Source organism: Doryrhamphus excisus, chromosome 19 (genome assembly GCF_030265055.1).
Source record: "Doryrhamphus excisus isolate RoL2022-K1 chromosome 19, RoL_Dexc_1.0, whole genome shotgun sequence".
Taxonomy (NCBI): domain Eukaryota; kingdom Metazoa; phylum Chordata; class Actinopteri; order Syngnathiformes; family Syngnathidae; genus Doryrhamphus; species Doryrhamphus excisus.
Genome location: NC_080484.1, coordinates 14,977,422 through 14,989,689, shown reverse-complemented (window position 1 = coordinate 14,989,689; position 12,268 = coordinate 14,977,422). Strand labels below are relative to the sequence as shown.

The following is a 12,268-nucleotide window of genomic DNA, read 5'->3' as shown; positions in this document are numbered from 1 at the left end:
GTCATACATTTAGTAACAAAAAGTTGTAAATGTACAAAAATAATTTACAACAAAAGTGGTAAATTGACGAGAATAGTTAATTCATGAGAAAAAAACTGCTTATTTTCCTATTTGGCAACAGCCTATGACATCATTGACTTTTATTTTGAAGACAAAGTAGAAAAGCCCTTTAGTATGAAGAATAATGCCAGCAGGATCATAAGCCATGTGTTTACTACCATTTATTGACCTTTTAAATAGAAAAGAAATCGACTCCGTGTTCTGATGCGAGGACCACGACGTGCCAGATGAAATGTTCCTGAGAGCAGAGCGGGAATGACGGCCATTCTCCAAAGAAAAGTCTTTTCGTATTTCATCGTTGGATGTGCACGACATGCAGGTGCACGCCACTTCAGGGTCCGGTAAACGTGTGGTAAGAACCGCCGAGGCCGTCACTGCACCCTGGCCCGTTTCTCAGGAGGGGGCTTGCTGGGGGGCGCGGGGGGTGCCGATTTGGTGCCCGGCTCCCTTTCCTCTTGTTTGACCGTTTCCGTGGGCGGCTCGGGCTCCTTCTTCACCTCCACTGCGACACACCAGCATGCAATCACAGCTCGACAACAGTAGCATGACAACATCTCTTAGATGGAATAAATAGGGTCCACCTTGCTTTCACTCACTTTTATTTTATTTCTTTCTCCTTCCTGTATAACTTCCCCTGAGCTCACTTGGTTTACTAGTAGTCATGTACTAGTACTCATGTTGTGGTATTTCATCATAGTAGTAATCATGTCATGGTATTTCATCATAGTAGTAGTCATGTACTAGTGGTCATGTCATAGTATTTCATGATAGTAGTAGTCATGTACTAGTAGTCATGTCATGGTATTTCATGATAGTAGTAGTCATGTACTAGTAGTCATGTCATGGTATTTCATGATAGTAGTAGTCATGTACTAGTAGTCATGTTATGGTATTTCATGATAGTAGTAGTCATGTCATGGTATTTTATGGTAGTAGTAGTCATGTACTAGTAGTCATGTCATGGTATTTCATGATCGTAGTAGTCATGTCATGGTATTTCATGATCGTAGTAGTCATGTACTAGTAGTCATGTCATGGTACTTCCTGCTAGTAGTCATGTACTAGTAGTCATGTCATGGTATTTCCTGCTAGTAGTCATGTACTAGTAGTCATGTCATGGTACTTCCTGTTAGTAATCATATACTAGTAATCATGTCATGGTATTTCATGATAGTAGTAGTCATGTACTAGTAGTCATGTCATGGTATTTCATGATAGTAGTAGTCATGTCATGGATGGTATTTCATGTACTAGTAGTCATGTGATGGTATTTCATGATAGTAGTAGTCATGTCATGTCATGGTATGGTATTTCATGTAGTAGTAGTCATGTCATGGTATTTCATGATAGTAGTAGTCATGTCATGGTATTTCATGATAGTAGTAGTCACGTCACGGTATTTCATGATAGTAGTAGTCATGTCACATGTGATGGTATTTCATGTAGTAGTAGTCATGTCATGGTATTTCATGATAGTAGTAGTCATGTGATGGTATTTCATGATAGTAGTAGTCATGTCATGGTATTTCCTGATAGTAGTAGTCATGTCACATGTGATGGTATTTCATGTAGTAGTAGTCACAGTAACAGTATCATACCTGGAATAGGTTTCTCGCCTGGCTTGGGCTGAAAAAGCAGACAAGCATCCAACATCAGCATGAAGAAGTCATGAAGTCCAGTAGCCCTGCAGCGTGCCTGCGTGGTGTTCTCCGTAAGGAGTGATCATACCTGGTAGAAGGTTGGTGGGAATTTGGCCCTGAGGTCCAAGAGGAGGGTGTCCACACAATGCCTTTGGAAGAGCGAACCCGGTTCCTCTTTCTTTTTTGACTTAGGCTTGGCCTTTTCTGCGGAAGCCAAAGACATGGCGAGTCTTCACACGGTGACGTATGATGCAGGCACTTCCACGGACGACCTCACCTCTCTCATCCTGGTCCTTGAAGTGCCACCAGTAGCCCTTGGAGGGGTGGTAGCGACAGTAGGACATGGCTTCGTCAAACGCAGACTGGATTCCGTGGACAGCAGAGAGCTGAAAGACACACCATCCATTTTGTAGTCATGTACTAGTAGTCATGTCATGGTATTTCATGTACTAGTAGTCATGTACTAGTAGTCATGTCATGGTATTTCATGATAGTAGTAGTCATGTACTAATAGTCATGTCATGGTATTTCATGATAGTAGTAGTCATGTACTAGTAGTCATGTCATGGTATTTCATGATAGTAGTCATGTACTACTATGGTGACTATCATGTCACGGTATTTCATGATAGTAGTAGTCATGTCATGGTATTTCATGATAGTAGTAGTCATGTCATGGTATTTCATGATAGTAGTAGTCATGTACTAGTAGTCATGTCATGGTATTTCATGATAGTAGTAGTCATGTACTAGTAGTCACGTCATGGTATTTCATGATCGTAGTAGTCATGTACTAGTAGTCATGTCATGGTATTTCATGATCGTAGTAGTCATGTAGTAGTAGTCATGTCATGGTATTTCATGATCGTAGTAGTCATGTACTAGTAGTCATGTCATGGTATTTCATGATAGTAGTAGTCATGTAGTAGTAGTCATGTCATGGTATTTCATGATTGTAGTAGTTATGTACTAGTAGTCATGCGAAGCTCCATTACGGAGAGAAGAGTGTCGGTGAAATTCTCACTCACCGCTCTGGAGCTGATGACGGTACCGAGGTCTGGCGCCTGGTAGACCACCCCTATGATGATGTAGTAGTCCGCCAAGGGAATCACTGGTGGGTGCAAACACACACAGGTCACATCAGGTACTTTTGTCATGTCTGCACGCTTTGAGAAGACGGTTGAAAGTCTGAATAAGACAAGAGCAGGGAAGTCTCTGGCAGTCTCTGGATGCTCACCTTGTGTGGGTGACTGCCTCTGTTGTTTCCGTATGATGTAAAGAATGGGCTCTTGGGCGTGGAGAAGGATGTACTCCACTCCCACCATCTGACTGCAGTGAAGAAGAGAGGAATCACTGGAAATCACTGGTCATGACGCAGGCAACTTTTAGGGACGCTTGGTCCCAAAAACAGAGCCTTGGTCCCCCGACAGCCAACCCTGGACTGGTGGCCAGCCAATCACAGGGCACATATAGACAAACAACCATTCACACTCACATTCATACCTATGGACAATTTGGAGTCGCTAATTAACCTAGCATGTTTTTGGAATGTTGGAGGAAACCGGAGTACCCGGAGAAAACCCACGCATGCACAGGAAGAACATGCAAACTCCACACAGAGATGGCCGAGGGGGGGGGAAAGACAAAATAAGAAGCCAAAAAGTTACCACTTCCACACAAAATAGGAGGAGAACTCATTAATCAATTCATTTTGTACCGCTTATCCTTACAAGGGTCGCAGGGGGTGCTGGAGCCTATCCCAGCTGTCTTCGGGCAAGAGGCGGGGTACACCCTGGACTGGTTGCCAGCCAATCACAGGGCACATATAGACAAACAACCATTCACACTCACATTCATACCTATGGACAATTTGGAGTCGCATAATTAACCTAGCATGTGGGAGGAAACCGGAGTACCCGGAGAAAACCCACGCATGCACGGGGAGAACATGCAAACTCCACTCAGAGATGGCGGAGGGTGGAATTGAACCCTGGTCTCCTAGCTGTGAGGTCTGCGCGCTAACCACTAGACCCGATATCAATAATATTGACGATAATTTGTAAGACAATTATTAATACTACCAAGTTATTTTCGTAAAGTCGCAAGAAATACAGCTGAATAGGTGCAGATTGTGGAAGATCTAGAAAGCCTAGGAGTCCACAACTCAGTACAAAGGGCCCAAAAATGAGCATAATAGTATGCTTTCTTCTGGTAATATAACCTACTTCCCAACAATATCAACATTATATAGTTTTGTTCGTTTGTCAACTGTTATTACTTTTAAATAGTAATTTTACTTTTTCCTTACAATATTATGAGGTTATTGTCAAAAAATTTAGATTTTTGTCATTTTTCCCATCTAATAATATTTAGATTCTTGTAAAATGATGGCAAAAAATATATATTTTTGAATTGTTTTCCATTATTGCTGTTGTGTATTTATTTTGTTCTTGTATTATATGATTAGAATAAAATAAGCATGTTTTGCAAAGAGGCGATGTGAGAAGGTCTTACTTGAGGTGATCCAGAGAGAGCCGCTGCATCTTCACCACCTCATTATTACAGGTTCTGTCGTAAAATGGGTTACTTCTCTCGGAGAAATAGTCCAGCACATTTCCAGGATTCAGAATAGGGACCACACCGCTGTCCACCCACGATATCCCCAGCAGGTTGTCTGCAAAATCGAAAACACCTTAGGAGCCTTTACAAGAACGAGTCTGAAGCTAGCATCATGTCCTCCACTGTTTATACTGTAAATTACAAGCTAATGCTAATAATGCTAGCCGCTTAAAAAAAAAGTCCAGCACGAACAAAGGCTGTCATATTTTTACTCTTGTGTGAACGCAAAACAACGTTAAGATTCAAGATGTAATGCTACTATCGTCCGTTGCCTCACTACACTAACAAATGAAACAACAACTTTGATTTCGCTACCTCTGAAATCCACCGACGCCATGACAGCAGTAAACCGTTCCCGCAACGATGGCGTCGCTGGTTGATGACGTTGTATAGCCGTTGTTGTGATGTTCGGCTTGCCGTGATGCTCATGCCTTAATTACAGACAAAAAAAATGAAATTAATTAGTTACCGCCGTTAATGTGTTATTGCTGACATAGGTTAAAATATTTGATCCATATAATATCCAATTTTTGTCCATATTAAACCCAGAATTACTCACATTTAATTGCAGATAGAATGTTTTTATCGATAATAAGTAGGGGTAAACGATTTGATGTGCAACTACAACGATAATGACATCAAATTTGATGTAAAATGATCTAAATTTGGGAACTTTGGGCCCTTATTTAAAACAATACAGTCAGTTATTGGTGAAAACTGCTTAATTTGATTAAAATGGTCCCCTAATAAAACACAAAACATACAGGTGTGTTCATGTGGAGTACCACCAGGTGTCGCTATTGGTTATTGCAGTCCAGCCACCCCCCCCAAAAAAACAAACGAAGAAGAAAAAACACGGAAAAAACAGTATTTGTATCCACAGTTGTTACTTAAATGACATTGTTGCGTTAAAACTAGCACGAAAAATTGTACATTTACTCGCAAGATGTAAAATTAGAGTTTTCGGCCGAGGAGCATCCGAGTGGGTAGATAATCCGGATTTATACAGCGTAAACCCCACGAGAAAGCACGACCCCAAACACGAATAAATCGCATTTTGGGCACTTTGTAGCCTAAACTGTTACCGACTTAAAGGTGACACGGAAAATGTCACATTGGTGTGAAATGCTAAAGTCAGTATGGGAGTGGGGATATTTCCGGGTGTTTAAAGGCTGCACGCTGTAAAGCCACGAAGAAGAAGTGCTCGCAGGGCGTGGTGGGATACTTGTCTCGTTCACTGGAGGACTCCAAGCGGCGCCCGGGCTGGCTGCCTGCTAGCAGCGGAGAGGAAGATGGCTGCGGCGGCTGAGGGGATTTTCAGGCCAGCGTCTGGAAGCGGGACGCGGTTCGTCATGTTCGAATACTAAAGTGACTCCGCCGCGGGTCCGTTTGTCTAGAAGCGGCCATGGGCTCTCAAACCCTCCAGATCCTCAGGCAGGGGGTTTGGGCTTCAATCACCGGCGGATGGTACTACGACCCCGACCAGAATACGTTCGTCAACGCGCTCCATCTCTACATCTGGCTCTTCCTGCTGTGTTTCCCCTTCACGCTGTACATGGTGAGTGTCTCCTTTAATCCCGACATGTTTGTTTGTGTGTGTGTTTTTTAGTGGACAAACTGGGACACCTTTAGCAAAACACTAGCCTGCTCGATGGAGCAGAGACAATGTCATGTCCAGGAAAACCACGACTTTGATCAGTTTTAGTGACGGACGTAAAGCAAGACGACACCGACCCAAACGATGTCCCTTTGAATCGTACCCGGTTCATATTGCACTGGACCGCAGTACCGTTTTGTGCAAGGGTAAGGATGGAGCCTAGCGAGTTTGTGCACTGAATTTGTCCACAGCCCATCCATCCACCCACCCATTCATCCATCCATCCATCCCTCCTGCTTCTCCAGGGAATGCTTTGGGATGTTGACACTTTTCCTGGCTGTGACGTTTGAGTGCACAGCTGACAGGGATGTTTAACAGTCATCTGCCACTTTTTGGACCCCCTGGCTTTGTTTACTTAGTACACTCCACCTGGTGCTTGGTTCACTTCTCCTTCATATGTGTGGCCCAATCAGAAAAAAGTACCAATTTATTTTTGGGATTTATCACAATATGACCATATAAAAGGATTCATTCATTAATTTTCTACCGCTTTTTCCTCACGAGGGTCGCGGGGGGTGCTGGAGCCTATCCCAGCTGTCTTCGGGCGAGAGGCGGGGTACACCCTGGACTGGTCGCCAGCCAATCACAGGGCACATATAGACAAACAACCATTCACACTCACATTCATACCTATGGACTAGCATGTTTTTGGAATGTGGGAGGAAACCGGAGTACCCGGAGAAAACCCACACATGCACGGGGAGAACATGCAAACTCCACACAGAGATGCCAGAGGGTGGAATTGAACCCTGGTCTCCTAGCTGTGAGGTCTGCGTGCTAACCACTAGACCCATATAAAAGGATATCAAATGTAAATTCAGCATAGTCTTGTATAAAAAGACGCAACAATCTTGGTAACAATCTGGCTAACTGTGCTAATGGGATGTCAGCCTCTACACATTCAACTGTAATGGTTGCCCTTATTATGAAGGAAGATGTAGTCACCCATGCCATTCCAATAGCAATCCCATTCTTGTTTTCTTTACAAAGACATAGGGCAAACAGCGCTCTTATTTTGAAGGACGGTCACAAAATTTGTTCCGTGTGTGAAGAATATGTATTTACAGCTAAAAAAAATAAACGTCCTTCTCATATTTTTTCACTCTGAACTGTCAAACTGTAATCCTTGTAATCCCAGGCCTTGCCGTCCACCATGGTCATTGTGGGGATCTACTGCGGTGTCATCGCCGCCATGTTCCTGCTGCTGAAGACGCTCAACTACCGACTCCACCACGCCCTGGACGAGGGCGAGGTGGTGGAGCTCCAGGCCAAGAAGACGCAAAGTGGCCGAAGCGGCGCCGAGGGGGCGAACGACGGGCGTGGTGGCGGCGGGACACGTCGCCGAGACGGCAACGGTCCCGGGTAGGTGGAAGGGGTGGTGGAGCCTTGCGGGTAATGTCATGTTGCTTTTTTTGGCTGACAGAGGTGGGGTTAAAGGTCATTGTGTATGCGCCTCCCCCAAGCCTTGTGGTTGAATGCAAACTCATAATCCTCACAAGGGTCGCCAGCATGCTGGAGCCTATCCCAGCCTGTCCCACCTATCCCACGGGCGAGTGGGTTTTCTCCGGGTACTCCGGTTTCCTCCCACATTCCAAAAACATGCTAGGTTAATTGGTGACTCCAAATTCTCCATAGGTATGAATGTGAGTGTGAATGGTTGTTTGTCTATATGTGCCCTGTGATTGGCTGGCCACCAGTCCAGTGGGAGGAGTTTGTGTGTAACGTGAGTATGTGTGATTGCCCCCCACAGGGACCCCGGAGGGGGGATGGAGATGACAGACTTGATCAGGCAAGCGACACCCCCGGTGGACTGCAGTTCAAGGAATTCTTCCATCGGGATGGAGTCCAAGCAGCAGGTGAGGACTGACGTAACCTGGGGAGGAGGCGCAGTCAGGGGTGTCCAAACTTTTTCCTCTAGTCAAGGTGACATACGCTGGTGCAAAGATACATCCTGTATTTTTGCAGCTTGTCTTTATTTTATTTATTTATTTTATATATATTTTATTTTATTCCTCCATTATTCTCATCATGTTTTATTCTGCTCTTATTTGGACTGTTTTCCTTGCCACATGTTGATATTTTTCCATCAAGACTCTCATCTTTGCATTCACGTTTCAGATGCTGTCCTCCACCTTGGGTAGAGCAACTGGAGCCAAAGGTAACACTGGCACATTCAGCATGTGAATGTAATATCCCACATTGGTCACTAGGGGTCAGTAAGTCACCTTTACACTCCCTATCAGTCAATATATTAGACATAAAAAAGACATAGAAGCCGTTTACCACCTTCTAAATATACTTTTTAACATGATCAGAGCCCCCTAGACATAAAATAACACCCCTGTAGTCACCATAGTCACACTTTATTGCACAATATAGTAGACATCATAAGAGAAAATAAGACATAGAAAACCTTTTTACCACCTTCTAAATATACTTTTTAACATGGTCAGAGTCCTCTAGACATGAAATAACACCCCTATAGTTACCATAGTCACACTTTATTACACAATATAGTAGACATTATAAGAGAAAATAAGACAGAAAACCTTTTTACCACCTTCTAAATACACTTTTTAACATGATTAGAGCCCTCTAGACATGAAATAACACCCCTATAGTCACCTTTACACTCCTTTAAGTCACTATAGTAGACATCATAGGAGAAAATAAGACATAGAAAACCTGTTTACCACCTTCTAAATACACTTTGACATGATTAGAGCCCTCTAGCCATGAAATAACACCCCTATATTCACCTTTACACACCTATTAGCCAATATAGTAGACATAATAAGACATAGAAAACCAATTTACCACTTTCTAAATACACTTTTAACATGATTAGAGCCCTCTAGACATAAAATAACACCCCTATAGTCACCTTTACGCCCATACTGTTGTTGTGATCACATGGGCTCTATCTGTTATTTTCCCTGATTTTATGACGTTATGAAATGTAGTCATAAAATTCTGACTCTTGTCCTTAGATTACAACATTGTTTAAATATTTTGAGTATTTAGAAATGGTTCTTGCCTTTTCCCTTTTTAAGTTTTCTTGTTATATTCCTAGACTATGCGGCGGGCCGATAAAAAAACACATGTGTAAGTGGCAGATGGACCCCGGGCCGTACTTTGGCCACCCCTGGGTTAACTGAAAGGTTGTTTAGTTGAGTTTGAGTGGTTCCCTTTTGTGTGCAGATGTGGGGAAGACCTGCGATGACATCAGCTTGACTCTCGTGGAGCGCTGCAGTCACGACCACGGTGCACCAACACACACACACGTGCACACACACGTGCACAGCAGTGGTGAAATATGGCGTACCGTATGTCATTTTTTTTACTGTGGATGTTTTTGTTGTTTTAGATTTGCTTTCGGACACAAAGATGTACTGCCTGGTTGCCAATGACTCCTTCGCCTCCCTGCAGCCGTCCACCTCCTTGTGTCCTTCCGAGCTTTCCAGGGAAGCCGCAGAGCTCTGCACCCCCGCTGCTTGTCACTACAGCCTGTCCTCCTGCGACACGGACGGAGCCCCTCACGCGTCCACGCAGTCCTTTAGGAAAGAGCCTCGTTCGCGGGGTCTGCCTCGGACGTCCAGCTCAGCAGGTTCTGCGTTCCCTGACCCCGGTCTGCCGGACTTTGCCGTGTACTCGCAGGCCAGACGGGTCGGCCTCGACACCGTGTGCGAGCTGGAGGCCGCGAGGCCACACCGGACCAGGCTATGCGGCGGGGAGGCGTCTGAGCGTGTCTACCGGCCGGACGGAGCGCCGGCTACCACCTCGGGAATGGAATGTTGTGGACACAAAGACACGCACAGGGTGTGTCGGTCTGCTTCCGGGGATGCTGGAGAGGGCGGCTCGGGTCTGTACCAAGGGGACATGTTGAGCGGAAGCGGGAGATGCTCTTCTGCGGGAGGCAAATCCCGCCGAGGTGAGCGTAGCGCAGAGAGCCTACGCAGCCTCAGCACTCGCAGCAGCGGCTCCACCGAGAGCTACTGCAGCGGCACGGACCGAGACACCAACAGCACCGTCAGCAGCTTCCACAGCGAGCAGACCAGCTCCACGCACGTGGAGAGCCTGCTCTCGCTCTCAGGGGAGGAGCCGCGGGACGGTGGAGATGCGGGATGCGTTCATACAGACGCTAGGATATCAAACACGGGTGTGAGTAACCAGGCCAACAAGAACCCTCACGCCAACGAGCTGACTCTTGACCCGCCGGTGGAGACTGCGTCCTCTGCGGCTGCCGTCTGTGCCCAGGAAGACCCTGGCATCAGGACCGGTGGCTCAGCTGGAGCAGAGCAGGGGGACGGAAAAGGTGGCACGTCGTCAAATCTAGTACAAAGGACTTGCTCTCTGTCGACAGGCCGCAGCGGGCGGCGGCGTACGGGGAAGAAAAGGGCGAGCAGCTTTGACGCCAGCCGCCACCGGGAGAATAAGCCCGTTCACGGGCTGGCCAAGCCTTGCAGCGCCGTGTTTACGGGCGCCGGAGAGGGGGACTCCAGCGACCAGAGCGAACTGAGCTGTGCGTCCAGTCTGCGTTCCACCCACCATCTGAGCACCGACAGCTCCTCCAGCGCCACCTCGCGGGCCTGCCACTCACCCGAGGGGCGATACCGTGCCCTCAAAGCCAAGCACATTGTAACCAGCGCCTCAGCGGCGTCTGAGTCGAGAACACGACCTGGAGGTAGGCGGCGTGCCTCCCGCCGCGCCCTCAGCACAGGCAGCGGCAGGACGCACGCACGAGTGTTGAGTTTGGACAGCGGTACCGCCGCCCGCCTTAACGACCCCGCTCGCCTCGGAGCTCCTGTCGGGCCCCGAGCGCTTACCACCTCCAAGTCGGACTTGGAAGCCAAAGAAGGGGAGGTGCTGGATGCCGTGTCCCTGCTGGGTCGCGCCTCCCAGCTGGAGTCGGTGACCCGCTCCAGGAACAGTCTACCCAGCCAGGCGGTGTTCTCCGAGCCTCTGGACGTCGCTGCTGCTTGCCTGCGGGGTATGTAGTGAACACGACACACACTCACACACTGCAACTGGGCTGTGAGCGATACCATAGCGATACCATAGCGATACCATAGTGATACCATAGCGATACCATAGCGATACCACAGCGTGTGCAAACAGCTGCTCGCTCCAGTCAAGGGAGGAACCCACCAGACGTTCAAGTGGACCCGGCCTTTTCAAGGTCAAGGTCAAATTTCTTTATATTCCAACAGTTAACTGCAAAGCAGCCAATAAAACACAAAATACACATGCGTAATAATAAGTCATACAGCTAAAGGTAAAAGTAAAAACAGTGTACAGATTAATGACACTAATAAAAACAATAAAACAAAGTGCAGCATAGCGAGCCTCCCTTCAGCGAATAAAGAACCCCATCCTACCACAAAAAACTCATTTTCTGGAGTCCCTTTTGTGCCTAAATGTTGCTTTTCTGTTTTTTTTTACACCAATAACCTACCTTTTGTCTTTTTGTTTTTTTTAAATGAAAATACGCATTGTATTATATTATATTACCAGATTTTTCAGGCCACAAAAAAATTACATTGCAAACCCAATCTGGCCCCCGGCCTTGGGTTTGACACCTGTGATACATGGTAATCCCTGGCTGCTTCACCATTCAAATTTCAGCACTTAACATTTAAATGCCAGTGCTGATATGTGAGTGTATATTATGTCTTGTTTTGTCTTATAATGTGGAGTGTATTGGGTAATGAGAGCAAGCTAATGTGAGTGTATATTATGTCTTATTTTGTCTTATAACACTGATTGTATTGGGCAATGGAAGCAAGCTAATGCCAGTGCTGATGTGTGAGTGTATATTATGTCTTATTTTGTCTTATAATGTTGAAGTGTTTTGGGTAATTGGAGCCAGCTCATGCCAGTGCTGATGTGTGAGTATATATTTTGTCTTATAACACTGAGTGTATTGGCTAATGGGAGCAAGCTAATGCCAGTGCTGATGTGTGAGTATATATTATGTCTTATTTTGTCTTATAACACTGAGTGTATTGGGTAATGGGAGCAAGCTAATGTCAGTGCTGATGTGTGAGTGTATATTATGTCTTATTTTGTCTTATAATGTAGAGTGTATTGGGTAATCGGCGCTAACTAATGCCAGTGCGGATGTGTGAGTGTAAATTATGTCTTATTTTGTCTTATAACGTGGAGTGTATTGGATAATGGGAGCAAGCTAATGCCAGTGCTGATGTTTGAGTGTATATGATGTCTTATAACGTGGAGTGTAGTGGGTAATGGGAGCAAGCTAATGCCAGTGCTGATGTGTGAGTGTATATTAT

The 12,268-nt window shown here is 45.7% G+C and overlaps 2 protein-coding genes across 4 annotated transcripts in view; one reads left to right on the top strand and one right to left on the bottom strand.

Annotated features, from left to right (window-relative positions):
* Positions 1 to 52: 52 nt before the first annotated feature.
* med6 (mediator complex subunit 6) lies at positions 53 to 4,768 on the bottom strand. The gene is made up of 8 exons (XM_058057056.1): positions 4,634 to 4,768; positions 4,214 to 4,373; positions 2,937 to 3,028; positions 2,728 to 2,810; positions 1,978 to 2,086; positions 1,789 to 1,904; positions 1,659 to 1,686; positions 53 to 562 (listed from the first exon to the last, which is right to left on the bottom strand). Exons 1-8 carry the CDS (start codon positions 4,653 to 4,655, stop codon positions 432 to 434), a joined length of 741 nt encoding a protein of 246 aa, XP_057913039.1. The 5' UTR covers positions 4,656 to 4,768; the 3' UTR covers positions 53 to 431.
* Positions 4,769 to 5,232: 464 nt separating this feature from the next.
* The window catches only part of pcnx1 (pecanex 1), a 32,201-nt gene continuing 25,165 nt past the window's right edge, over positions 5,233 to 12,268 (top strand). For 2 of the 3 annotated variants that reach the window (XM_058057055.1, XM_058057053.1), the window contains exons 1-6: positions 5,235 to 5,876; positions 7,114 to 7,337; positions 7,726 to 7,831; positions 8,094 to 8,133; positions 9,177 to 9,239; positions 9,343 to 10,965. In XM_058057055.1, coding sequence (XP_057913038.1) covers positions 5,724 to 5,876; positions 7,114 to 7,337; positions 7,726 to 7,831; positions 8,094 to 8,133; positions 9,177 to 9,239; positions 9,343 to 10,965 — 2,209 coding nt within the window. In that variant the 5' untranslated portion in view covers positions 5,235 to 5,723. Of the gene's footprint in view, positions 5,877 to 7,113; positions 7,338 to 7,725; positions 7,832 to 8,093; positions 8,134 to 9,176; positions 9,240 to 9,342; positions 10,966 to 12,268 lie in introns of all 3 variants that reach the window. The other variant, XM_058057054.1, reaches the window with a different exon arrangement.